Source organism: Parasteatoda tepidariorum, chromosome 9 (assembly GCF_982258835.1).
Source record: "Parasteatoda tepidariorum strain Cologne lab strain chromosome 9, Ptep-v5.0, whole genome shotgun sequence".
Classification (NCBI taxonomy): Eukaryota; Metazoa; Arthropoda; class Arachnida; order Araneae; family Theridiidae; genus Parasteatoda; species Parasteatoda tepidariorum.
The window spans coordinates 90,805,090-90,831,384 of NC_141763.1; the positions used below are offsets into that span (position 1 = coordinate 90,805,090).

The 26,295-nt window shown below is 31.3% G+C and overlaps 1 protein-coding gene across 1 annotated transcript; it reads left to right on the forward strand.

The window, feature by feature from the left end:
• Positions 1 to 458: 458 nt before the first annotated feature.
• LOC107437264 (LRP2-binding protein-like) lies at positions 459 to 9,109 on the forward strand. The gene is made up of 3 exons (XM_016049197.4): positions 459 to 623; positions 6,103 to 6,265; positions 8,938 to 9,109. Exons 1-3 carry the CDS (start codon positions 469 to 471, stop codon positions 9,001 to 9,003), a joined length of 384 nt encoding a protein of 127 aa, XP_015904683.3. The 5' UTR covers positions 459 to 468; the 3' UTR covers positions 9,004 to 9,109.
• The last annotated feature ends 17,186 nt before the right edge of the window (positions 9,110 to 26,295 follow it).

A 26,295-nucleotide genomic window follows, 5' to 3' on the forward strand; every position in this document is an offset into this window, starting at 1 on the left:
TGTTTAAGAATCATTGAATTGGCGAAATGGAGCATATTATTGCAAGTTTTAGTTTCGAATTCTTTAAAACTTGATAAAGTTTTTTGTTGAAAGAGGAGCAGTTTAGCTTTGGAAGCTTACTCGGAAATCTATGTTTCCAAAACCAGATAATTTGCTAAGGGATAAATTTGAAAGAAAACATTAAGAATGCCATAACTGAAGAACATTACGAACGACGACTTCAAAAACTGTTTTTCAACACTTTTACAACCAAGAATAAACCGTGTATTGATGCCACAGTAATCGTATGAAATAAAAGTACACTTACCCATTTGTGTATATAATTTAAAAATGTGTAGAGTTTGAAAAAAATTAAATTTACTGATCAATAAAAATTCAAACAGAAAATATTTTTTACGTTTTTTTTATATTTTTTTAAACTCTTTTACATATTTATATACTTGTATATTTTCAGGAGCATTAGGTGTGATGTATTTGCGCGGAATCGGTACAGAAAAAAACTTGAAACTTGCCTACAAGTATCTGACACATGCAGCTGACTCCAATACCTTTGCTAAGGGTCATTTAACTGCTTATTACTTCCGAAGAAAATTGTTCCATAAAGCTGCAACCATCGGAAATGAGTATGATGGTATATTTATATACATATCCAACTATTAAAAAATAAGATGCATTTGTGATCACTTTTTTACTTACTTGCTATCGTTTTAGTGATTATGTAGTCTTGCAATCAAAATTCCAATCACTTTCTGACTAACTGGAGCAATTGAATCTCATTTGTAGCTCTGTGCCTTTCATTTATTTCATTAGAGTTGCAAGCAAAATTTATAGCCTTAGTACCGGAGCAACGAATTTACTGTCAATCAAAATTCTAAACACTTTCCGACTAACTGGAGTTCTCATCTTTCCACTGGATATTTGTATCTAAAGACAATGCAAGTTTCAATAATTTACTAACCAATATCTATCGCCGTATTATCTCCAAAAGGGATTCAGCGTCACCGCAAATTTCAATAATCTCCTAACCAGAACCGTGAGGGCTCAGGGGATAGAGCACTCGCCTCCCAATGTGATGCTCAATTTGAATCCAAGCGTTGGTTGGTCGATACGAATTCCGCACCCGGCTCGCACCGACCATAGTTCTGACGTAAAATAACCTGAGTGGTAGACGGAACATGGGTCTGAGTCCCCATGCCATCAGGCTAACCGAGGGAGGTTTTCGTGGTTTTCCTCTTCATGTAACGCATATACGAATTAATTCCATCAAAAAGTCCTCCGCGAAGGAGATTTTCTCCCAACAGTTGATCCAGGATTTTCCTTATCTTCTGGATTTGGTTCGAAATTACAATGCTACGGAGTTGAACATTGATAGTCGTAAACTGAAAATTGGATGGAGTTTTCAATGACGGTTATAAAATAAAATAAAATTTCCCAACATTTATTTGCCGCTGTATTATCTCCAAAAAGGATTCTGCGTCAGCACAAATTTCAATACTTTGCTAACCAAATAATTTCTTCATTATTTAATTTCTTCAATATTTCTTTCTTTCTTTAATTTCTTAAAGGGATTCAACGTCAGCACAAATTTCAATAATTTCTTAACCAAATAATTTCTTCATTATTTAATTTCTTCAATATTTCTTTCTTTCTTTAATTTCTTAAAGGGATTCAACATCAGCACAAATTTCAATAATTTTTTAACCAAATAATTTCTTCATTATTTAATTTCTTCAATATTTCTTTCTTTCTTTAATTTCTTAAAGGGATTCAACGTCAGTACAAATTTCAATACTTTCCTGGCCACTACTTATCAACATATTATCTCCAAAAGAGATTCAACGTCAGTACAAATTTCAATACTTTCCTGACCACTACTTATCAACATATTATCTCCAAAAGGGATTCTGCGTCAGCACAAATTTCAATACTTTCCTAACCACTACTTATCAACATATTATCTCCAAAAGGGATTCAGCGTCAGCACAAATTTCAATACTTTCCTAACCACTACTTATCAACATATTATCTCCAAAAGGGATTCAGCGTCAGCACAAATTTCAATACTTTCCTAACCACTACTTATCAACATATTATCTCCAAAAGGGATTCTGCGTCAGCACAAATTTCAATAATTTCCTAACCACTACTTATCAACATATTATCTCCAAAAGGGATTCTGCGTCAGCACAAATTTCAATACTTTCCTAACCACTACTTATCAACATATTATCTCCAAAAGGGATTCTGCGTCAGCACAAATTTCAATAATTTCCTAACCACTACTTATCAACATATTATCTCCAAAAGGGATTCTGCGTCAGCACAAATTTCAATAATTTCCTAACCACTACTTATCAACATATTATCTCCAAAAGGGATTCTGCGTCAGCACAAATTTCAATACTTTCCTAACCACTACTTATCAACATATTATCTCCAAAAGGGATTCAGCGTCAGCACAAATTTCAATACTTTCCTAACCACTACTTATCAACATATTATCTCCAAAAGGGATTCAGCGTCAGCACAAATTTCAATACTTTCCTAACCACTACTTATCAACATATTATCTCCAAAAGGGATTCTGCGTCAGCACAAATTTCAATACTTTCCTAACCACTACTTATCAACATATTATCTCCAAAAGGGATTCAGCGTCAGCACAAATTTCAATAATTTCCTAACCACTACTTATCAACATATTATCTCCAAAAGGGATTCAGCGTCAGCACAAATTTCAATACTTTCCTAACCACTACTTATCAACATATTATCTCCAAAAGGGATTCAGCGTCAGCACAAATTTCAATACTTTCCTAACCACTACTTATCAACATATTATCTCCAAAAGGGATTCAGCGTCAGCACAAATTTCAATACTTTCCTAACCACTACTTATCAACATATTATCTCCAAAAGGGATTCAGCGTCAGCACAAATTTCAATACTTTCCTAACCACTACTTATCAACATATTATCTCCAAAAGGGATTCAGCGTCAGCACAAATTTCAATACTTTCCTAACCACTACTTATCAACATATTATCTCCAAAAGGGATTCAGCGTCAGCACAAATTTCAATACTTTCCTAACCACTACTTATCAACATATTATCTCCAAAAGGGATTCAGCGTCAGCACAAATTTCAATACTTTCCTAACCACTACTTATCAACATATTATCTCCAAAAGGGATTCTGCGTCAGCACAAATTTCAATAATTTCCTAACCACTACTTATCAACATATTATCTCCAAAAGGGATTCTGCGTCAGCACAAATTTCAATACTTTCCTAACCACTACTTATCAACATATTATCTCCAAAAGGGATTCTGCGTCAGCACAAATTTCAATAATTTCCTAACCACTACTTATCAACATATTATCTCCAAAAGGGATTCTGCGTCAGCACAAATTTCAATAATTTCCTAACCACTACTTATCAACATATTATCTCCAAAAGGGATTCTGCGTCAGCACAAATTTCAATAATTTCCTAACCACTACTTATCAACATATTATCTCCAAAAGGGATTCTGCGTCAGCACAAATTTCAATAATTTCCTAACCACTACTTATCAACATATTATCTCCAAAAGGGATTCAGCGTCAGCACAAATTTCAATACTTTCCTAACCACTACTTATCAACATATTATCTCCAAAAGGGATTCAGCGTCAGCACAAATTTCAATACTTTCCTAACCACTACTTATCAACATATTATCTCCAAAAGGGATTCTGCGTCAGCACAAATTTCAATACTTTCCTAACCACTACTTATCAACATATTATCTCCAAAAGGGATTCAGCGTCAGCACAAATTTCAATACTTTCCTAACCACTACTTATCACCATATTATCTCCAAAAGGGATTCAGCGTCAGTACAAATTTCAATACTTTCCTAACCACTACTTATCACCATATTAACTCCAAAAGAGATTCAATGTCAGTACAAATTTAAACACTAACTATTTAACTCAGTATTATCTCCACAGAAAATTCAGCGTCAGCACAAATTTCAATACTTTCCTAATCACTATTCATCGCCGTATTATCTCAAAAATGGATTCAGCGTCAGCACAAATTTCAATAATTTCTTAACTACTATTTATCGCCGTATAATCTTCTAAAAGGATTCAGTGTTAGCTCAAATTTCAAGCATTTCCCGACTAGTTAAAGTGTTTAGAAGAGCACTTGAACTCCGGAACATAAAAAATAAATATTTTCACCCGTTTCCAGGTTGATACAGGCAGAATTTTTACCGACAAACATAATTTCTCTTTGATCAAATTTCGACCTTTTTCTGAGCAGTTAGAGTGCTCAACTTTCAGCAAGAACACTGTGTTTGATGACAATGCAAGTTTCAATTGTTATTTGTCCTCTACAGGCAGAATTTTTATCGCCAAATATAATTTATGTTCCGTCAAAATTGTGATCTTTTTCTGACTAAGTAGAATGCTCAAACTTAATATCCATAACAGCTCTGTGAATAATTCTAACACACGTCAAATTTTTTTTTTCTCTCCGAAATATGTCAGAAACTGCACCGCTATCACTCTAACAGACAAAAGACTAAAAAGAAGAAAATAAAGAAATAGAATAAAATTTAAATAAGTGTTTCAAATAGATTAAAAAAGAAAAATTACTCTGGTTTTTAACTGTCTTATAGCGCAGGGAGTTTAACTTTGGAATTAAACGTTTAATATTGGAAGTTCTCCATTTGTCTGTTTTGAAAGCGATGAACCCTATGTTTTTGTTTTAGTTCTGACAATAAATAAATTTCCTCTTTTCCAGTTTTTAATATTTTTTTCATTTGAAAATATTTTGTGGTATTTAGTTTATAATTTATGTTTGAAATGAATAGGACTTTTAAAACATTTAAAGAATGTCTGAAGATTTTAATATTAAATATTTTTATTTGATTTTTTTAAAATTAAAATTGTCTTGGAACTTCATTAATGGGTTATTGGCGATGGTTTAGAATTCATCCTTAATGTTGATCTGACTACAATACTTACGCATGCTTGCATTGTACGATCACTATTGAAATCGGCTATCTAGCGGTTGCGGTAATCAACTGATCTCCTTACCAAGCTTGTCAACAGCCCAAATCAGGCTTGAATTCTAAAACCACCGGCCACATAACGCTAGAGTGACCACTAAACTAAACATAAGCTTTGTTATGAGTATAGGCGAATTATATCTGAAAGAGAACGTACACAGAACAACAACCATTTTATTAATGGTAAATAAGTTAAATATTTTTGAAAAAAAGTCTTGAAATAAGTAATTTAAATAATTATTTATTCTCGTTTTTTTTAATTAAATAACTTAAAAAAATGAGCTGGAAATTTTGAAACTGACTTTGATTCTATGCGCTGCGCTTATTTTAATTATACAAAGAGTTTTCTTTTATCAACTATACTTTTGAAGATTCACTGTAGCTAAAATGTAATACATGGAAAATTCTCGGCTGCATAAAAGTAAAATAATTTATGATATTTCAATGTAATTTTAACTCTTTTTGGTATGCTCATATTATTGAAATCATGTTTCCTTATCAGATTGATTTTATATCTTTGATGCAACTCCGCTGAAACAAAAAGTTGAATTCTAAACATCTACAAGCGTAACCCTAAATCCTTATCTTACATATAAAAAGTAATTTCCATATCTGAAATTTGTGTGCCAAAGTAACGGTAATTAAAATTATTCTTAAAATTCCATACAATAAACATAGCTTTTTTGCTTGGGTGTGAAAATAGCATCGTAACTTTATACATTTAAATCTCCGTTAAATACTGTTCGACTCTCAAGAGAACTCCTCCAGATTAATAGATTCGCATATGTTACTATGGTTACGAAGGAAGGTCACTTGGAATTTTTGTGTGTTTGATTTGTTTAAATAGCTAGCGACTTTGCGTTAGTGTAGATAGGCAGCTCAGGCCCTTTCGTCAATTCCTCCAACTTGAAATGATTTTGGTCTGATTTCCATAATAAGCAGACAACCGCGGACTTGAAGTCGAGAGGAATTCTCTTGAAAGAAGGGCAATAGAACTGATTCTGCCTACATTAAAGAACAAACTTGTTTATTTGTAGATTGGATGCTGAGAAAGATATTGAAAGTTTGGCAAAGCAAGAGAATTGTACAATAAAGGATATAAAGAAAGGAATAGCCATGGGATGTTATTACTTAGCACTTTGCTTGGAGCACTCAGAAAATATAGGAGACATTGAATATGCAAAAGAGTTAATTACAAAAGTAATTTTAAAAATTAAGCATGTTGTACTTATTAGAGGAATATGCGAAATTTCTTTCTGAAAATCATCAACTGCTAAGCGTAGTCAGTTGTAAATACATATGAGCAATTCTACAAATAAACGCCAGTTAGGCGGCCAAAAAAAATAAAAAAATTTTTGGGAGGCACACTATTTCTACATGAATTTTCTTCTTCTATACACCCTAAAAAGGCGAGAAAAAATCGTGAACATGAAATTTTTTCTTTGTGACATACTTTAAATGCGACATACTCTTTCTGACATACTCAGATAAATCTGAGCCGTTTATTCAGATAAAACGATTTTTACATAAATATAATATTATTATAATGTCTCTCTAATATGTATTTATAGAGATTTCATACTATAAGATTATATTTTAGTATAAAAAACAAAAATAAAAAAATTTAATCAAAGTTCGTAAATTGAAAAAATCGGGAAAAATTCAAAATTGGTATTTTGTCATTTAAAGTATGTCACAAAGAAAAAGTTTCATGTTTAATATTTTTTCTTGCTTTTTTAGGGTATAAAAAAGAAGAAAATTCATGTAGAAATAGCGTGCCCCCCCCCCCCAAAAAAAAAATTTATTTTTGTTTGGCCGCCTAATTCGCCTTGATTTGTAGAATTGCTCATCTCGTCGCTTTGAAACAAAACCGTAAAACTAAAAAAAAATCGAAAAATGAGATATTTGGGTCACTTTGTGTAAAAAAAAAATCACCCTTTTAGAGAAACAACGTGTTATCTTCATAGTTCCATAAAATTAATTTAGAGAGCAGATAAATCGTTATCGCATTGGCGCGATCAGCATTAACGCAGAAAGTTAGAAATTGCTCTCCTGAAAAATTTGCTTTTTTGAGTTACCACGGTTTAGTTTCAAGGCGACGATATGAGCAATTCTACAAATAAACGCCAATTTTTATACTAAAATATAATCTTATAGTATGAAATCTCTATAAATACATTTTAGAAAAACATTATAATAATATTATATTTATGTAAAAATCGTTTTATCTGAATAAATGACTCAGATTTATCTGAGTATGTCAGAAAGAGTATGTCGCATTTAAAGTATGTCACAAAGAAAAAATTTCATGTTCACGATTTTTTCTTGCCTTTCTAGGGTGTAAAGAAGAAGAAAATTCATGTAGAAATAGTGTGCCCCCCAAAATTTTTTTTATTTTTTTTTTGGCCGCCTAATTGGCGTTTATTTGTAGAATTGCTCATATAGAATTTAAATTTTCCAATTTTTCTTAAAGATATCGGTTTTCAGTTGAAAATATTTGGTCTGTAAGAAGCTTTCGAGTGGTTTAATTTCAACCTAAGACAACGTACTTTTTCAAGCTCCCTACAAAATCACCACCATGTTTTATTCCAGTAAATTCAATCCGTACTTTTAAAAACTATTCTCTATTCATTTCCCTACTTTTATGAGATATTCTACATTTATTTCAGTACTTTTAAAAGAGCCACAATTTCTATTATTAATGAGATTTGTTAAATAACCCCCATTTTGCATATATTTTTTTTTAATATTTTTAAAAACGGGAATCAAAATTACTCATTTTAGGAATTGCAAATTAATATTGAAAGGAGTAAGGAAAAAAAAACAATGACACTATTGAGGATGCAAATCACTAGCGATCACATCGGCATTAAAACATGAAAACCTATTTAACTGCAATGAAAAAACAGAAAGCTATTGGAAAACTATTATTCGGCAAATTTCTAAGCTTCATTAAGCAATTAAGGTGGATTCGATGCTTTTTATACTGTTTTCGCCTTAATGATTTCGACAGCGTTTATGATTATTTTTTGCTTCAACACAAATTCGCAAACTTTTAACTTAAGTTTTGATTCTAAAAAAAAATATAATCGGTGTGCTAATTTATATGAACAGGGGTGAAAGCGAGACGGAAAAGAGGAAAGGCTGGTAGAAAAACCATTTCAGTTATAGCTAGTTTTGGGGAGGAGTTTACTTATTCTTTTTTTAAATTTTTCAACAATATCTACTTTAGCTTGGAAAAGAGGCAGTTTTATATATATGCCAGAATTATAAAAGAAATCTTGATAGTTACAGATATTTAATTTTTTTCGAAAAAAATGCTGGAATGAAATGTTTTAAGTACCAGGTTTTTCTCTTTTCCGTCTTGCTATATAAGGGCTTTCACCCATGTATATGAAGTATATATTCTGTGAGATATCCAGTGCATTGCATTCAATGACAAAACGGCAATGTTTCATACTTTTAATAGGTAACATATGATATTTTTTAATTTGTTATTAATATTAAAAGTTGCTTTTGGAGCAAAAAATAAGTTCGCTTCATGTTTTGCTTTTTTTAATTAAATATGAAAGATAAAATTTTATAATAACTTAAATTTGAGTTTCACAGTAATCGGAAATTGTTACAATAGAAGTTCACAATTTTATTTAGCCAAACTATGAAATAAAATGGTAAAATTTAATTTATAGAGTAAATGTTTAGATATACTGAAAATTACTTAGTAAACTACGAATTCGTTTCTAAGTATCCAGCAAAGCATCCACAGCATTCTAAAAAAATTATGTGTTATTCAATTTTAATTATTTCGAATTAGGTATGAATATTCCACCAATTATTTCAATTAATCTTAGAAAGTATTCTTGTCTTTTTAGGCTATAAAATTATCACCAGAGGTTGCCTACGATATCCATGCAAAAGCTATTTTAGGAATCGCTTAGCTACTTAAGAGTGGTTTATTTCATCAATTCAAGCTATCTGACAAGATCTTATATTTATGATGACGATGTAATTCAAACAATAAACCACAATTGACAGATATCCTGACTCTTGTTTCATGTCACTTATTTATGTAATGAATAATGCATTTATGGATGATGTTATCAATATAAATGTAAACAACGATCTCGAGCTCTTGGCCTGTTCTATTTCCGTTTAGAAAGTATACAGCAGAGTTGGCCAAAAATGTAATCGATTACATTTTTTGATTACAGTAATCAATTACTTGTAATCATGATTACAATTTTCAAAAATTTTGATTACAGCTGTAATCATGATTACAATATTGATTACAGTAATCAATTACTTGTAATCGTGATTACAAAGTTTGATTACAGCTGTAATCATGATTGCATAGTCGATTACAGTAATCAATTACTTGTAATCATGATTACAATTTTCAAAAAATTTTGATTACAGCTGTAATCATGATTACAATTTTGATTACAGTAATCAATTACTTGTAATCATGATTCCAAGTAATTGCGATTACAAGTAATCACAACAAAAATGATTACAAGTAATTATGATTACAAGTAATCAAAATATATGATTACATGTAATTTGATTACATGTAATTTGATTACATGTAATCATGATTACATGTAATCTAATTACACGATTACAAGACTATTGTATTCTTATAAATGATTATATTTTACAGTAGATAGTAGAATGTATTTTATAATGATACATTTTGCACGTATTAACATGTACTGCATTTTGTACATATTTGTATACGTACAAATGAATGTAACTGAAATGTATGTACATATGATTTTATCTAGTGCATATGTTCAGACATTTTAGTATCACACACATGTACATACACTGTACATGTATACATGTACATTTATACACAATGAATATATGCATTTTATGCAAATATTTGTGTATGTAAAATGTATATCTATGCTCATGTACGCATGTATATACAAGTACTTGTGTTTGTACGAACATACATACATTGTCTGTACAATGCATGTCCCATGCATGTATGTGCAATTTATTTATGAACAGTACAATATATGTATGCATGTACAATATAGGTATATCTGTAGGATGTACAATATATGTATGTATACATGTACATGATATGCATGTCCAGTGTATTTATGTACATGTACATAATATGTTCATGCTCAATGTAAGTATCCAAATATGCATAATACATTTGTGAACTATTGTACGTACATTGGGCGTATTTATACTTCACATATATTCATACATGCATTCGACATGCATAACGTACGTACACACATTTGAGATGCATATATTGTACAGATGTATATACATATAGCGTACAGATGTATATACATATAGCGTACAGATGTATATTCATATAATGTACATATGATGAAATAAACATATAATGTTCATATAATGTACATATGTGTGTACATATACAGTACGTATGTGCATAAATATATATTGGGCATAATTCTTTCGTACAAATTTTACATGCGTACATGCATGCTATCCCTATCTATGCATATGGTGCAATGTATATATGTGCAATGAATGTATCCACACATGTACAATACACGTATGTTCCATGTATTCATATTCATATGTACTATATATGCACGTACAATACATGAATGTATGTACATACATTGTACATGCGTACATACATTACACGTATACATATGTACATTACATTTATGTCTAAATATGTGTACAATGCAATAAATAAAATGCATGTAAGTTAACTTTTAATGACTCAAGCAAGTTAAATGACAAAATCAAACGATATTTAAATTTAGTTTTCAGCTTTAATTGTTCTATATCATTTTGAAATTCTCTGAATAAAAAATTATTTTCAGGTATTTTCATGAAATGTTTGACAATACAGATTTATTTTTCTTATAACATAATGCATGATTCATAGAAATTTTTTAAATGGTAAGAAAAACGGTAAATTTTATGTGTGGAATTAATATTTAGAAATTCCAAATAAAATTATCGTTTGCTTTCTAAAAAATATGAGGTCGAGTTTCATATACCTTAGAATAATTTTAAAACAAATTTTAATAACTTTACTCATATAAATTTTTTTAATGTATGCACAATGTATGTGTATATTGTAATTACATATATTTAAATGTACGCACGTACATTACTTGTAATTATGTACATGTATACGTTGTATGCACATGCATACATTGTGCATATAACTATTTTTTTGTACATCCATGCATTTTGTACATCCATGCGCATAAGTATTAACAATAAGTTGTATATAAGTACATACTTTGCGTGCACATATATCGATGTACATATAAATATGCATGTATACATGTACGCATTTTATTTACGCAACTATGTGCATATATTGTATCTTTAAATAGCATTTTTACATATTGTACGCAAATACGTCCAATTTTATATACAAACGTACATTGTATATACGTGCTATTATCGTAAATTTATACAATATATGCACTTAAGTGCATAAAAGCATGCAAACGCATAAACATTATTTTCATATACGTTCATACATACATTGTCTATGTATACAAAGATACAAAACATTGCCTTTTTGTACAAACTAACATACATGCGTACATGTATCATAAATGCATAATTATATGTACTAAGCATATGCGCATTGCATTAAGTATATTACAATATAATTATGAATATTGTACGTACAAACAACGTTTGTGCATGCATTGTATGTATAGGAATAGCAAATTGTACGTTCATGCGTGCGTACATTCTATGTACATAAAAATATGTAAACACATGAATACTTACATAAAAAATTTGACTATAGTATACAATCGTAATAACTTGTAATCGTATAGTTTGATTACAAGTAATCACAATTACATGTAATCAAATTACATGTAATCATATATTTTGATTACTTGTAATCATAATTACTTGTAATCGTTTTTGTTGTGATTACTTGTAATCGCAATTACTTGTAATCATGATTACAAGTAATTGATTACTGTAATCAAAATTGTAATCATGATTACAGCTGTAATCAAAATTTTTTGAAAGTTGTAATCACGATTACAAGTAATTGATTACTTGTAATCGTGATTACAAGTAATTGATTACTGTAATCAAAATTGTAATCATGATTACAGCTGTAATCAAAATTTTTTGAAAGTTGTAATCACGATTACAAGTAATTGATTACTTGTAATCGTGATTACAAGTAATTGATTACATAGCTGTAATTATCTGTAATCAATTACAGTTGTAATCGATTACTGTAATCAATGGCCAACTCTGGTATACAGCTGTTTACTACAGTTTATTCTTCGAGGCGATATTTTAAACCAGACAATTTTGTTTTAAATAAAAGTAATAAATTATATAATTTCTTAGCTCAAATCTGCTGCATTTCAAAAGATATTAATGATATTAAGTAATTCTGGTGAGTTTGAAATGAAAATTTGTTTTAGTTATTTATAGGCGTATTTTTAAAAAAGGTGACATGTTTGCTAGATTTAGAAAGAGCTCGCTTTATTGGCAGTCCCTATTTTTCCTCTTTTTACTTGTTTATTCTTGTTTGTTCTTTTTTCAAGTACTATCATGCTAGAATTAGTATTAGAATATTGTTCGAGTTAAGTTCATTTTACAAATTATCATTTAGGGTTAAATTTCGAAGTTGGTATATTGTTGACAGGGTAAGAAATATTTTAAAACGATTTTTTTCTTCAAATCATGACTCTTAGGTCTTGAAATGACAGGTTTTCAAGTAACGATACTTTTAACGATTTTTTTTAAACAAAAATTTTAAATCAGGTAACAAATACACGCAAATACTACTCTGGAGAGTCTCAAAATACAATAATCACGTTGTGAGTTAAATTGTTTCAAAACACCCCGGAAACAGTAACACAGAAGTATAAGCAGTAAAAAAGCTTGCAAGCGCCTTAGAGTAGTACGAGGGTTGTTATTTATATTTCTGGCCTAATAATGAAAAAACAAATATGTAGGATCGAAATTGGTTTTATTGTTTTTCAAAATATTCTCCATGATGATCAATACACTTTTGCATGCGTTTGAACCAATTTTCAAAGCACTTTTTCCCGTCCGATTGAGGTAACACCAAAACATGCGTTTTGAATGCATCAACCGCTTCTTCGGGGGTCGAAAATCGTTGTCCACGTAATTTATTTTTGATGTGTGGAAATAAGAAGAAGTCATTGGGTGCCAAATCAGGGCTGTACGGCGGATGATCCATCAGTTCGATCTTTCGCTCCGTCAGAAATGCCTTTGTTTGAGTCGATGTGTGAGAGCTCGCATTGTCATGATGAAGAATGATTCGCCTGTCCCTCTGCTTTTTTTCGAATTTCTCCGATGACTTCTGGCAAACAAATGGTCGTGTACCATTCAGAATTGACCGTCCTACGTTGCTCTAACGCCACTGTTTCCACATGACCGTTAATGCCGAAGAAACAGGCAATCATTTGTTTCGATGTGCTTCTTCCTCGAACAACTTTTGTTGGTTTTGCCTCGTCTTGGAAGACCCATACAGTTGATTGCTGTTTTGTTTCAGGCTCATATGCATAGATCCATGATTCGTCACCTGTGTAGATGTTATACACAGCCTTTGATGTACCTTGAACGTATTTTTCCAACATTTCCTTGCACCAATCGACGCGAGCCTTTTTTTGAGCGTTTGTCAGATTATGCGGGATCCAACGCGAACAAATTTTTTTTACGCTCAAATGTTCATGTAATATTTTATTGATGCTAGTCATACTAATGTCCAAAGACGCCTCTATCTCACGGTATGTCACATGACGATCTTGCTTTATCAGTTCACGCACAGCATCGATCCTTTCTGGCACAACAACGGATTTTGGACGACCTGCACGAGATTCATCCTGGATGGAACATCGACCACGATTAAATTCGTTATACCAATTTTTTACAGTGCTGTAGGATGGCGCTTTATCGCTGAATAAAGAATTAAGTTCATCGAAACACTCTTGTCTTGACAATCCACGTCGAAAGTTATGAAAAATAATGGCACGAAAATGTTCACGATTCAATTCCATTTTTTGAAAGAGAAGAACTGTTCAATTTACTGTCAACAACACAAATGAAGCTATAATGATAAATCATCTGCTGAATTTATGTTTAAAAATATCAAACTTTCGATTAAAATCGTCTGCGGTCGCCTAGCAACACTTACTGTTGCCAAGGCCAGAAATATAAATAGCAACCCTCGTAAACACTATCCATTCAGATTCGTGTACCTGAAATGAATTAACTGACACCATTGTCAAGGATTGAGGAATGCATTGAATGCTAATATCGTCCAAATTCGCAATAACCTTCAAGAGCCGTAGAAGCTCAAAGGTTAGATAGTCAGGTTGCGGTCCAGAGAGGCCGGGATTCGATCCTCTACTCCGCTAAGATCCACCAGTATACGTGATCGAAAAATCTGTGGAATCGAAAGTCTGTAGTCAGTTGTTGAGAAGTACCATGGGTGAAGTACCATGGGTGGATCTGAAGAAATTTCCTTTCCCTTCAGGTGTATGTTTAAATTGAGGTAATGGTCTCACAAATAAGTGATGCTGCCATCTATTCGTGGGGTTCTGAACCAAAGGGTCCTTTTACTTTTGTGGTTCTCTCTCGTTAAAACGAAAGGCTCTCCTTCCTGACTTAATGCCCCAAAGACCAATGGTTGGCGAGCTTGGATTGTCAAATTATCATTCAAAACAGCACAACATATTTAATTCAATTATACAATAGTTCAACTTAGACGAAAACGTAGTTCAATTTAGTTAGGTTGTAGAAAATCTGCACATCATTTAGGTTCAATTTAGTGATATCATGGTTCAGTTTGAAGTCGATTTTTTGGGGACTGATATTGTTCTGACTGGGATGATCAGATTATATTTAGTTGTTGGAAAAGTATTTTCGCTTTTTTTCAACAAAGAACTTAATTGTGTTTTTTTCACAGACAACTTCCCACTTAAACCGCAAGATCATTATAGAATTCGACAGATGATGTAGCAAAACGTGGCATTTGTTATGTTAGAAACTGTTCTTTCCATTCTATTTCGAGTAAGCCAAGCCCGTCAAATATCAATTCTCTAAAGTGACACATTCTATATTCTTTCACAAAGATTTCAATTATTTCTATATTTCTTATTTAACATCATGACAGACACGAAGTCATGCAGAACTTAGTAATGTTAACGCCATGTTTACAAAGTAATTATTCATTGAAGTTGCACACAATCAACATCACGCTTGCACACAAATCAACATCACGCTTGCAACATGAACATAAAAATAAATCTAAGGAAAAGTCTCAGACAAGAAAGAAATATATTTTAACTAATTCGATGAGCGATACGAAGTTGTATTTATTATAACTTCACGTTAATTAACGTTCTAACTTTATTTGAAGAAACTTAGGTAGAATTTATCACGCCATCTAGTTTATAAGCGATCAACTGGCACTGAGGTCATAATCACAAGTTTGTATATCGTCTTCTTCTCGAGTTGCAAGTATCCAATTGATGCAAAGTGTCAAATAATAACCCGTCGATCCCAGCGAAGACTGGTCGATACGAATTCCGCACCCAGCTTGCACCGACCACAGTGCTGACGTAAAATATCCTCTGTGGTAAGCGGATCATGAGTTAGAATCCATTTGCCGTCAAGATAACCGTGGAAGGGTTTCGTGTTTTTCCTCTGCAAATAACACAAATGTACAAAGGCAAAATTTCTCCATATAGGGTAAACTAACCAGTGAATGAACACTTAAGCTTCGCTTGCCCTTTAAAAAATCATATTAATTTCAAAATTCGTAATTTTACTTAAATGACAGTGTCAACATATTTGTTTCTAATTGCAAATTATGTAAAAAAAATTGTAGAGAACATACATAATATTGTTTTAAATTTTTGGAGGTTCAAATAACAAGTAGTAAGAAGACCAGGTGAAGGAACAGCTCTTACCAGTGAATGAACACCCAGTAAAGGAACACTTAATTTTGGTTATTTTTTAATGCTCTTTATGAATTTATAAGCCATACAAATATTTAAAAACAATCCTATTCTTGAAATTATAACATATAATTACTTGAAAAATTTTAACTTTTTTTTGTAATCATGAATTGAAAATTAAAGTGTCAACTTATTAACACATACTGTTCATTCACAGGGAAATCTATGCCCAGTAAAGGAACATGCCTGTTCCCTCACTGGTTAGAAGTTGTTTTTCGTATTTTTAACATACTTTTGATGCGGAACATCACTAAAGGTACAAGAAAATTAAAGTTCGTCTTTCATTTTCATTAACTTAGAAAAAAAAAACAGTAAAGGAACATGTGTTCCTTCACTGGTTTTTCCTCGTTTGATGATCCAGTGAATAAACACCCCCTTATCTCAGTACTTTATTATGCTAAGATGCTTAAAAAAATAAAACGTAACTTCTATAACTATATTTTGAATTCTCTTTTTCACAGTGAGAAAAATAAAACTATTACATGCAATTAATTCCACTTCAAACATATAAATACAAGCACTCACCTTATAATTTTTTCAAAGAAACAAGGTGCTGCAGAGATAATAACAAATTCAAAAATTTTTCCAGAGAAGTCTATTTGACCAGGTAATCCAAAACATTGCTAGATGACTTCCTATTGTTTGGCAGTAAGTTATTATTACCAATCAATCTAAAGAAAAACTTTCAAATTCTTATTTTTAATCAATATATGAAATGTTCCTTCACTGGATTTGTGTCCCTTCACTGGTTGGTTTACCTTACTTGATCTAAGAGTTTTTTCGTCTTCTGGGCTGGGTTCAAAATCCCAGGGCTACAAAATTAAGCATTAGTAGACGTAAATACAAATTGGATCGGTTGTTTGACGAGGAAATGAAATTTCCTAACCAGAGAAGCGAAGGCTCACGGGATAGAGCGCTTGCCTCCCAATGAGGTTAAGGTCTGGTTTCTTAGGACAAGCGCCTTATCTGGGAGTCAGCGGGACGTCAACGTCCCGCTAACGCCGACAAAATACTGGTTTGTAAGCTCAAGGCCTGGTTTCTTAGAACTAGCACCTTATCTGGGCGTCAGCGGAAAGCTGACGTAGAGCTGACGCCAAAAAAATACTTTTTTGTTAGCTCAGCGTGAGCAGTCGGTCCAACGCAGACATTATCTCCCATTGCGCATGCGTTAATAACGTAAACAAATATTTATTTTGAATTTGTATTGATTTTTTTTATTGTCGACCAGTGTTTTAGAGAACAAATAATAACTTCGTATAAGAAAAAACACATTATAGCTGAGATAAATGAAGAGTGCTATGTTTAATGAAGAAGATATGTTTAATATCAAAATCTTGGCTGATTTCAATGTGCTGTTGGATGTTGTCCGCCATTGCTTCTGTGGTTAACGTCACGTTGTAATCCAACTGCAGTTGAGTTGGACGGCCATTGTAGTTCAAGATGAGCGTTCGATGACGTATACTATCAAGCTCACAAATGGACCAATCAGAGGTTAGCGCTGATTTCCAGCTGACGGCGTCCTGTCCTAAGAAACCAGGCCTTTACTCGGGCTCGAATCCTTGCGTTGTTTGGTGGATACGAATTTCGTACCCGGCTTGCTCCGACCATTGTGCTGACGTAAAATATCCTCAGTGGTAAACGGATCATGGGTTAGAGTCCCCTTGCCATCAGGTTAACCGTGGGTGGTTTTCGCGTTTTTCCTCTCCATGCAACGCAAATGTGGATTAGTTTCCTCAAAAAATCCTCCACGAAAGCAAAATTTGTCCAAATACTTGTTCTTGGAGTTTCCTTGTCTTGTGGATTTGGTTCGGAGTTGGACATTGCTAGTCGTATACTCTGAATTGAGTCGGCTGCTTAATGCTGGTTATACAATAAAATAAAATAAAAACCTAGGTGGTCACTACTAGATTAAATTTAACGAATTCGGCTGTTCAGGATCAATAGAAACGCCTAGGTTTTATCTCGCAGCACCGCATGCGGGTTTCTCATGTTCTTACGGAGAAAAATCTGTGCCGTTTTACGTTGACGTCTATATTTTGCTTCCCGAACGTCAAGAAAAGTGAACCAATTTTAAAAAGCACATCATCATTGAGGACGAGAATCGGATTGTCTACCAAATTTCTTCCACTCTCTACTATGTTTTGGACAGTAAGACCTTTATTTCAAATGGAGAAGACAAAAATTACTTCGATTAGTTATTTTTTTTTTCTGCCAGCGAAGAATAAATATTTTATGAGCATAGAATCGTGCTACTGCGAGAAAGATGGTAAAAGGTATTGGATCAGAATAAACAGTGTATAATTTAATAAAATATTTATTCACTACAAGAATCATGCTTCGTTTCTGTAAAAAATAAATAAAAGGAAAAAAAACGAAATAATCTTTTGAATGTCTAAGTTAGTTTGAATAAAGCTGATTTTTACCCAAGATAATTTAAATTACAAACTCCAATATTGCACAGTAGTGTAGAAGATATTGTATAAGTATATATCAATATCGAAATATTTTTCCAGTGGGAGTGTGCTAATGTTTTAATGAACTATAATTGAACGAACTTTTTCCACCACTACTCATAAATATTTTAAATTGTTAATTAAAGATCAGATAGAGAAATGGTCATATGCGAATTCTATTTATTTTTGAAATCACAACACTAGTTTGCTGCCATTGATAAATCTATTTCGTACAAAACTCAAACGTTTAAGGTTTATGCAATAACTCCCAAATATACAAATATGGTTATAATGTATTATATTGATATATTTGATGATTATTAAGCACTGCTGATTATTATGCACTGATTATACACTGATGTGTAGTTTTAACTATCACCGAACATTAACCAATTGCGTTCAAACTATAAGCAGTCTTAATATCGATACTTTGGAAATAACTGTCCTACTAACTCTTGAAAAGGATAACTATCGGAGAAAATTACTTGATAGTGGTAAATTTTGATTATTATAAGTTGACGGCGAGCTATATCATTACGGAAGTGGTGCTAAATGCAGTTAATCTCTATTTTATTGAGAACAACTACAAAAAACGTGTTTTGCTGGGTGAAGCCACGGGGAAGGGCAACAAATAATAAAAGATAAATAAATAAAATTACTTTAGATTTAAAATTATAAATTATTGAGCTTAGTGGAAAAACCAGGTAAGTGATGTTTTCAGAGAGTCTATAATCAGAGTAAGAAGAAGAAAAAAGTGAGGTGCAAACTATTTTATCACCAGTCTATTAGAAGGCGGTACTAATGATTCTTTGTCTTATTTTATTTATCACTGCCTAATTTGAAAATAAAAATAATTCAAACTTAATTGAAAGTAATGAGAATTGGTTACGTTAAGCCGTGGTGGCTCTGGGGATAGAGCGTTCGCCTCCCAATGAGGTGAACCGGGTTCGAATCCCAGCGATGGCTGGTAGCTGCGAACTCCGCACCAGGCTAGCACCGACCAGCAGTGCTGGCGTAAAATATCCTCAGTGCTTGACGAATCATGGATTTGAGTCCCCTTGCCATCACACTAACTGTGTGAGGTTTTCGTGGTTCTCTTTTCTATACAACGCAATAACGCAAATGGATTATTTCCATCAAAAAAAGTCCTCCACGAAGGCAAAATTTATCCCAATACTTGATCCTGGAGTTCTCTTGTCTTCTAGATTGGGTTCAAAATTACAAAGCTAGAGCTGAATATTAAGTGCGGTAGACTTAAAATTGAGTCTGCTGTTAAACTGTTCGACTGTTATAAAAATTAGCTATGTTGTATGAATTATGTTTAAAGTGATAGCAAAAATAATTCTGTTACATTTAGCATACCCATATTGAGGCAAGCACTTTGTTTTCATCTATCTTTGATTCATGAATACCCCTAAAATGTCACTTACCACTTACCTGGTTCTTCCACTAAGCTCTTAAATAGTGTTGGTAAACGAGTTTCAGATTTATCCATAGTGTTGTTAAGTACTGATTAGTTGATTTTTTTTATTCACCCCTTACAAATCGGGTGTATATAAATATATATATATATATGTATATGTATATATATATATATATATATATATATATATATGTATATATATATATATATATATATATATATATATATATATATATATATATATATATATATATATATATATATATATATATATATATATATATATATATATATATATATATATATATATATATATATATATATATATATATATATATATATATATATATATATATATATATATATATATATATATATATATATACTAGCTGTACCCTGCGTGCGTTGCAACGCTTTCAGTTTGAATTTAAATTTTGTATTTAAGTGTGTAAATGAGATTTGTGATTATGATTTGAATAGAGAATTTTATTTAATGGTGAAAAAAACAGTGATAGTCTCAACAGTTAATTCTTTAGGATATCGTTAGTGCATTTTCAAACAGACATGTATGGTGATGCACACCGACCATGAAACATATTTTGGATGATGATCTGAAATAATTCTGGATCAATGGCGTCATGAATATTTCTGCTGATATGAGCTAACCAATTTGTCCTGGTGTGAGTTTTTCAATAAGCCAAATCATGTGGCAATTCTCTTTTTCTGCCGTTCAATAGAATGCATCAAACACTGTGTCTCTCTAAAAACATGACTTTTCGCAATAAAACCAAGTTTAGAGCTTAATATTTGTTTTAACTCACGTGTGATAATGCATCATGAAGATCCGATGATGTTTGCCTAAGTTACTAAAGCTCTTTAATTTTAGCTCAAGCAGGATTGCATGTGAATGTAATAAATAACTCTAGCTGTCCATATGCGCACCGATACTTGTAGTAGCACCGAATGAAGTCATTAGGAAACACGAATGTGCTGACCTATATTCGCCAAGAAAAGTTTCTATTGATTTGCTTGACCCGATAACAACGTTGATAATGGCTCGGCTGGCGACGTTAAATCTGGTAGTTACACTTTGCCTCCAGAACAGCAAATTCCAGCTGTTTCATTCTTATATTTGAGAGCACTACAAAGCATACATAATTGATCCATTTTTCCGATGATGACGCTTGGGTGAAAGACTATAGTTGGTTGTCGGATCATAGTGAAATGCACTGAGATTCAAATCAGAGTATTGGCAGCGTCTGAATAGCGAAGTGCGTTCTTGATTGATTTTTATTCTTGCATCCTGTTGCTCTGATGTTTCCGACGAACGGGCTTGATAAGTGCGTAGTTGATTTGTTAACAGTCTTCTTTCCTGTTTCTCAGACGTTTCTAAGGAACGGGCTAAATCATTGTGTTCTCGATTAGTTTCAAGTCTTTCTTCCCGTAGCTCCGATTTTTCTGAAACACGGTTAGTTCTCTTCTTGCGTGCTTGAGATGTTGATCGACTAAGAGCGATTCGTTTAGGCTGCATATTTTTGCAAATATTCTCTTTCAAACAAAAAGAAATGTAGAAGTTGACAGTGGTCGCAAATTTGCTAATTCGAAAATTCACGTATTTATTTTAAATAATAAAAAAGCAATAAAAATGAAATAAATTAAATAAGAAATATAATAATGATAAAATTTAAAACAAAAATCTATTTTTGGTAAAAATATACTTGTGGGTGCCCCTTGAAGAAAGTGGTAACTTATGTTTATCACCATTCCTGTTTGCGCGGAACACCGCGGTAACAGGAATGGCTGCCAAAGCAGAATGATATTTTAATAATGCATTGGAAAATTTCAGCAAGACATCGGCCAAAACTTTATAAAATTGCAATGAAACCAATGTAAGCAAAATTAATAAACCCAATAAAATGCATTTTGAATCGAAATAAAAATTAATGGAGTAAGCACAGAAAGAAAAGGGAAAAAAAACATCTCACTTATTCATTAAGCTTGAATTTCCTCAGTTTTAGGTGCACAGAATTCTCTAATAGCAGTTAGATACTGTCTAAATTTATCATGAATAGAATCTGTGTTCCTCCATCGCCACATAAATTCGGCGAAATACGAATTGAAAATGGCGTCTGTAGTATCGGAATGGCGGTGACATTTTTTTCTAAAGTCCTTTTTTTATGACTGCCCACATACCTTCGATCCTATTGATCAGAAGCAAAAGTAACCTAACCAGTCGGTATCCAACATAGAACTAACGGACTTCTGAAATTACATATACCGTTGAACATTTAAAAATAACGCTGAAATTTAAACGAATCAGAATCACGATTGGGATTCAACATCGGCCAGCTTGGAGATCAACCGCTATCACAACTTGGTGAGAATCAAGGGGCACCCTCAAATATAGTCTACTCCTATTTTTTAAATGAAATAATTAAAATGAATGTGAATTCGCAAACTTTGTAATAATAAACAATCTAATAGTTTTCAAATGACAACTGTCAGCAATGAAAAATTGCATACTAAATTGAGCTAAAATTGCATACTAAATATAAATAATTATTAAAAGCGTGCAAGATGAATAAAATTTGCTTTTGCCTTGATTTTTATTAAACAGTTTTCACAATACTAAATCCGTGATACGACCAATAATTACGAAACTTATTCTCGTTGATTTTACGTGCTTGTGCTCACCTGAAATAAAGAACCGAATTATGATTAAATATTAAAGTATATGTAATTTACTTTTCTAAAAGAATAGAGTTATAAGATAGAAAATATCACTGTTGTTATCTTCAAGACTTCAAGATATTTGAAAACTGATTCGTGTACAGCAAAATTTAAAACAATGGCTAACTTTTAACCAATCAGAAAATTCCATTTCGATTTTCGCTGATACCGCTGGAACGGTTTGTGGCAGAATGTTCTATTGTGAATCTAAACCATTCTCGAATCCTTCTGAAGGTACACAGAAAATTTCATTTAAATTAATCCAGCCGTTTAGGAGGAGTTCAGTGACATACACACGAACAGACGAAATATATATATAAAGATATATATATATATATATATATATATATATATATATATATATATATATATATATATATATATTAAATCTGAGACTTGGGTGTACTAAATTTAATTCTTATCAATCTCGAGCTCGGGTTAGATGGGTTCGAACTCGAAAATTTGAGCCTTAACTTATCTCGATTGTACACAAGTATATAATGAACAGAATAATCTATTTTTTATTGAATTATTAGCTATTTTGAGAATATGTTTAAACTATCTATATAGAGGAAACAGTATTATTATTCATCTTTAATGATACCGTTTTTAATTTTAAATTATTTTTCAAGTAATAAATAAATTAGCAACATGAAATAGAATAAATAAATTAACAATATCAAATAGAATAAAAAAATAAAACTGTCATAAAAATAATAATATAGAAAAAAAAATAATAGTCCCTGCAAAGCTCCGTGAATTTTTGATGTCAGTAAGCGCTATTGCTGTGTTACTTGACTTCAAGTTGCAATAGATCTGTAATTAATGTTCTTTCCGACATCAAAACAAATATTCCTGGGAACAAATCACGCAAAATGATCACGACAGGCTTATATCTAATTTACAGAATTAAATGATTGAGTGTGTTTGTTTTACTGTTGCTGCTCAATTTGATTCTGAATTTCTATAGTAACAACAACTGAAAATACACAAGTTTTATGATTTTTATTTAACTCGTACGATACAAAACATGAGTAGTTTCGTCAAAAGCAAATAAAAATGTCGTTCTTTTAAACAACTTTCTAGAATAGCTTGATTGAAGATGTACAAATACTTTTCAAGCATTAAGAAAAATCTTTTGATTTTTATCTGTACTTTTTTGGTAAGATTGTTTCAATAAATTTTTACATACAATTATTAGTTTCTAGTATTATGTATAACTGCTCTTACAGCAGAGCTCGAAGTAACCCTATTATAAATTTGTTAAATTGCTTTTCATATTAACACAGAACCTAATTTGTTAAACATTAAACAATTGAATGGATTTATTTATTATACTTTTCAGAAAATAAATTATTTAAATAGAAATATCTCACTGTTATCGTAAGACATAATATATAATGAATCTAATGATAAATCCAACTTACATATAATAAATAATAATAATAATAAATCCAAATTAAATAATAAATCTAACTCATATACAAAAATAAAATTTAATTTTGCTCTTTTTTTCTCGTTCTATTTCGTTTTTAAAAAATTTTATTTGGAAATTTCAATGTATTTCAAGCACCAAAATTGAATTAAAAATATTTTTTTATTTTAATAAAAAAAAGCCTTAATAAAGTACTAGTAAATTATATCTATAAGAAATATTTATAATTAATATACTAATCTGAATTAAATTAACGAAAAAACATTGATTTACTGCGTATTCTATTTATTTTATTTAGAAACTCGAAATTTCTGGAGAGGAGTGTAGAAACGAAACTGTATAGAGAATACGATGCAATGGTATCAAAAAAGTTAAAATTTGATTATTAGTATGAGAATTAATAACTGTTAAAGATGTTGTAAAAATACAATGCGGTACGATCTGCAGCCCCCGAAATGCAACTACGAAATGTTGAAATTTGACATGTTAAAGGAACGATATTTATAAGCTTATTTATTATTATTATTTTATTATGCTTCTTCGTGAATTTTGCCTGTCTTTTTTTTTTCCTTTTTTTTTGCTTTAAATATTGACCAATTATCCACTGTTCTACATAAGATAATTTTTCACTCTCGAGATCTTTATTTTGAAAGATCACTCTTGAGTAGATGTCAAAAGGAACCGAAAAAATGAGAGAAGGAGATTAGGTGTGGTTAGATATAAATCTTAACATTTGTAATAAAACTTTTAAAAACAAAGAGAAATTAAGGCAAGTGAGATAAAAAATAAAGAAAAACATTCCTTATTTGAACTGTTGCAGATCTCGTAAACGAGTATGATTACTTCGCCTTTATTTCTTTTTTCCTGTGTCACACAGTTTATATTCTTTAAAGAAATTTCGTTTCTTATACAGATGACTATTTATTAAATCCAGGTAATCGTTCTCTTTGTTACGACTTACATGTTGAAATGTTCTTACATAAATCTACAATGTTTATAAATTTTGTTACCAAAATGTAAAAATAAAAGAACAATCATTCCCTATTTGAACTGTTGTGGATCTCGTTACCCAGTATGATTACTTCGCCTTTATTTCTTTTTCCCGAGTCACACAGTTTATATTCTTTAAAGAAATTTCGTTTCTTATACAAATGATTATTTATCAAATCCAGGTAATCGTTCTCTTTGTTACGACTTACATGTTGAAATGTTCTTACATAAATCTACAATGTTTATAAATTTTGTTACCAAAATGTAAAAATAAAAGAACAATCATTCCCTATTTGAACTGTTGTGGATCTCGTTAACCAGTATGATTACTTCGCCTTTATTTCTTTTTCCCGAGTCACACAGTTTATATTCTTTAAAGAAATTTCGTTTCTTATGCAGATGATTATTTATCAAATCCAGGTAATCGTTCTCTTTGTTACGACTTACATATTGAAATGTTCTTACATAAATCTACAATGTTTATAAATTTTGTTACCAAAATGTAAAAATAAAAGAACAATCATTCCCTATTTGAACTGTTGTGGATCTCGTTAACCAGTATGATTACTTCGCCTTTATTTCTTTTTCCCGAGTCACACAGTTTATATTCTTTAAAGAAATTTCGTTTCTTATGCAGATGATTATTTATCAAATCCAGGTAATCGTTCTCTTTGTTACGACTTACATGTTGAAATGTTCTTACATAAATCTACAATGTTTATAAAATTTGTTACCAAAATGTATAAAAATAAAAGAACAATCATTCCCTATTTGAACTGTTGAAGATCTCGTTAACGAGTATGATTACTTTGCCCTTATTTCTTCTTATTGAGTCACACAATAAGAATTCTTTAAAGAAATTTCGTTTCTTATACAGATGATTATTTATCAAATTCGGTAATCGTTTTCTTTGTTACGACTTACATGTTGAAATGTTCTTACATAAATCTGCAATGTTTATAAAATTTGTTACCAAAATGTATAAAAATAAAAGAACAATCATTCCCCATTTGAACTGTTGAAGATCTCGTTAACGAGTATGATTACTTTGCCCTTATTTCTTCTTATTGAGTCACACAATAAGAATTCTTTAAAGAAATTTCGTTTCTTATACAGATGATTATTTATCAAATCCAGGTAATCGTTTTCTTTGTTACGACTTACATGTTGAAATGTTCTTACATAAATCTACAATGTTTATAAAATTTGTT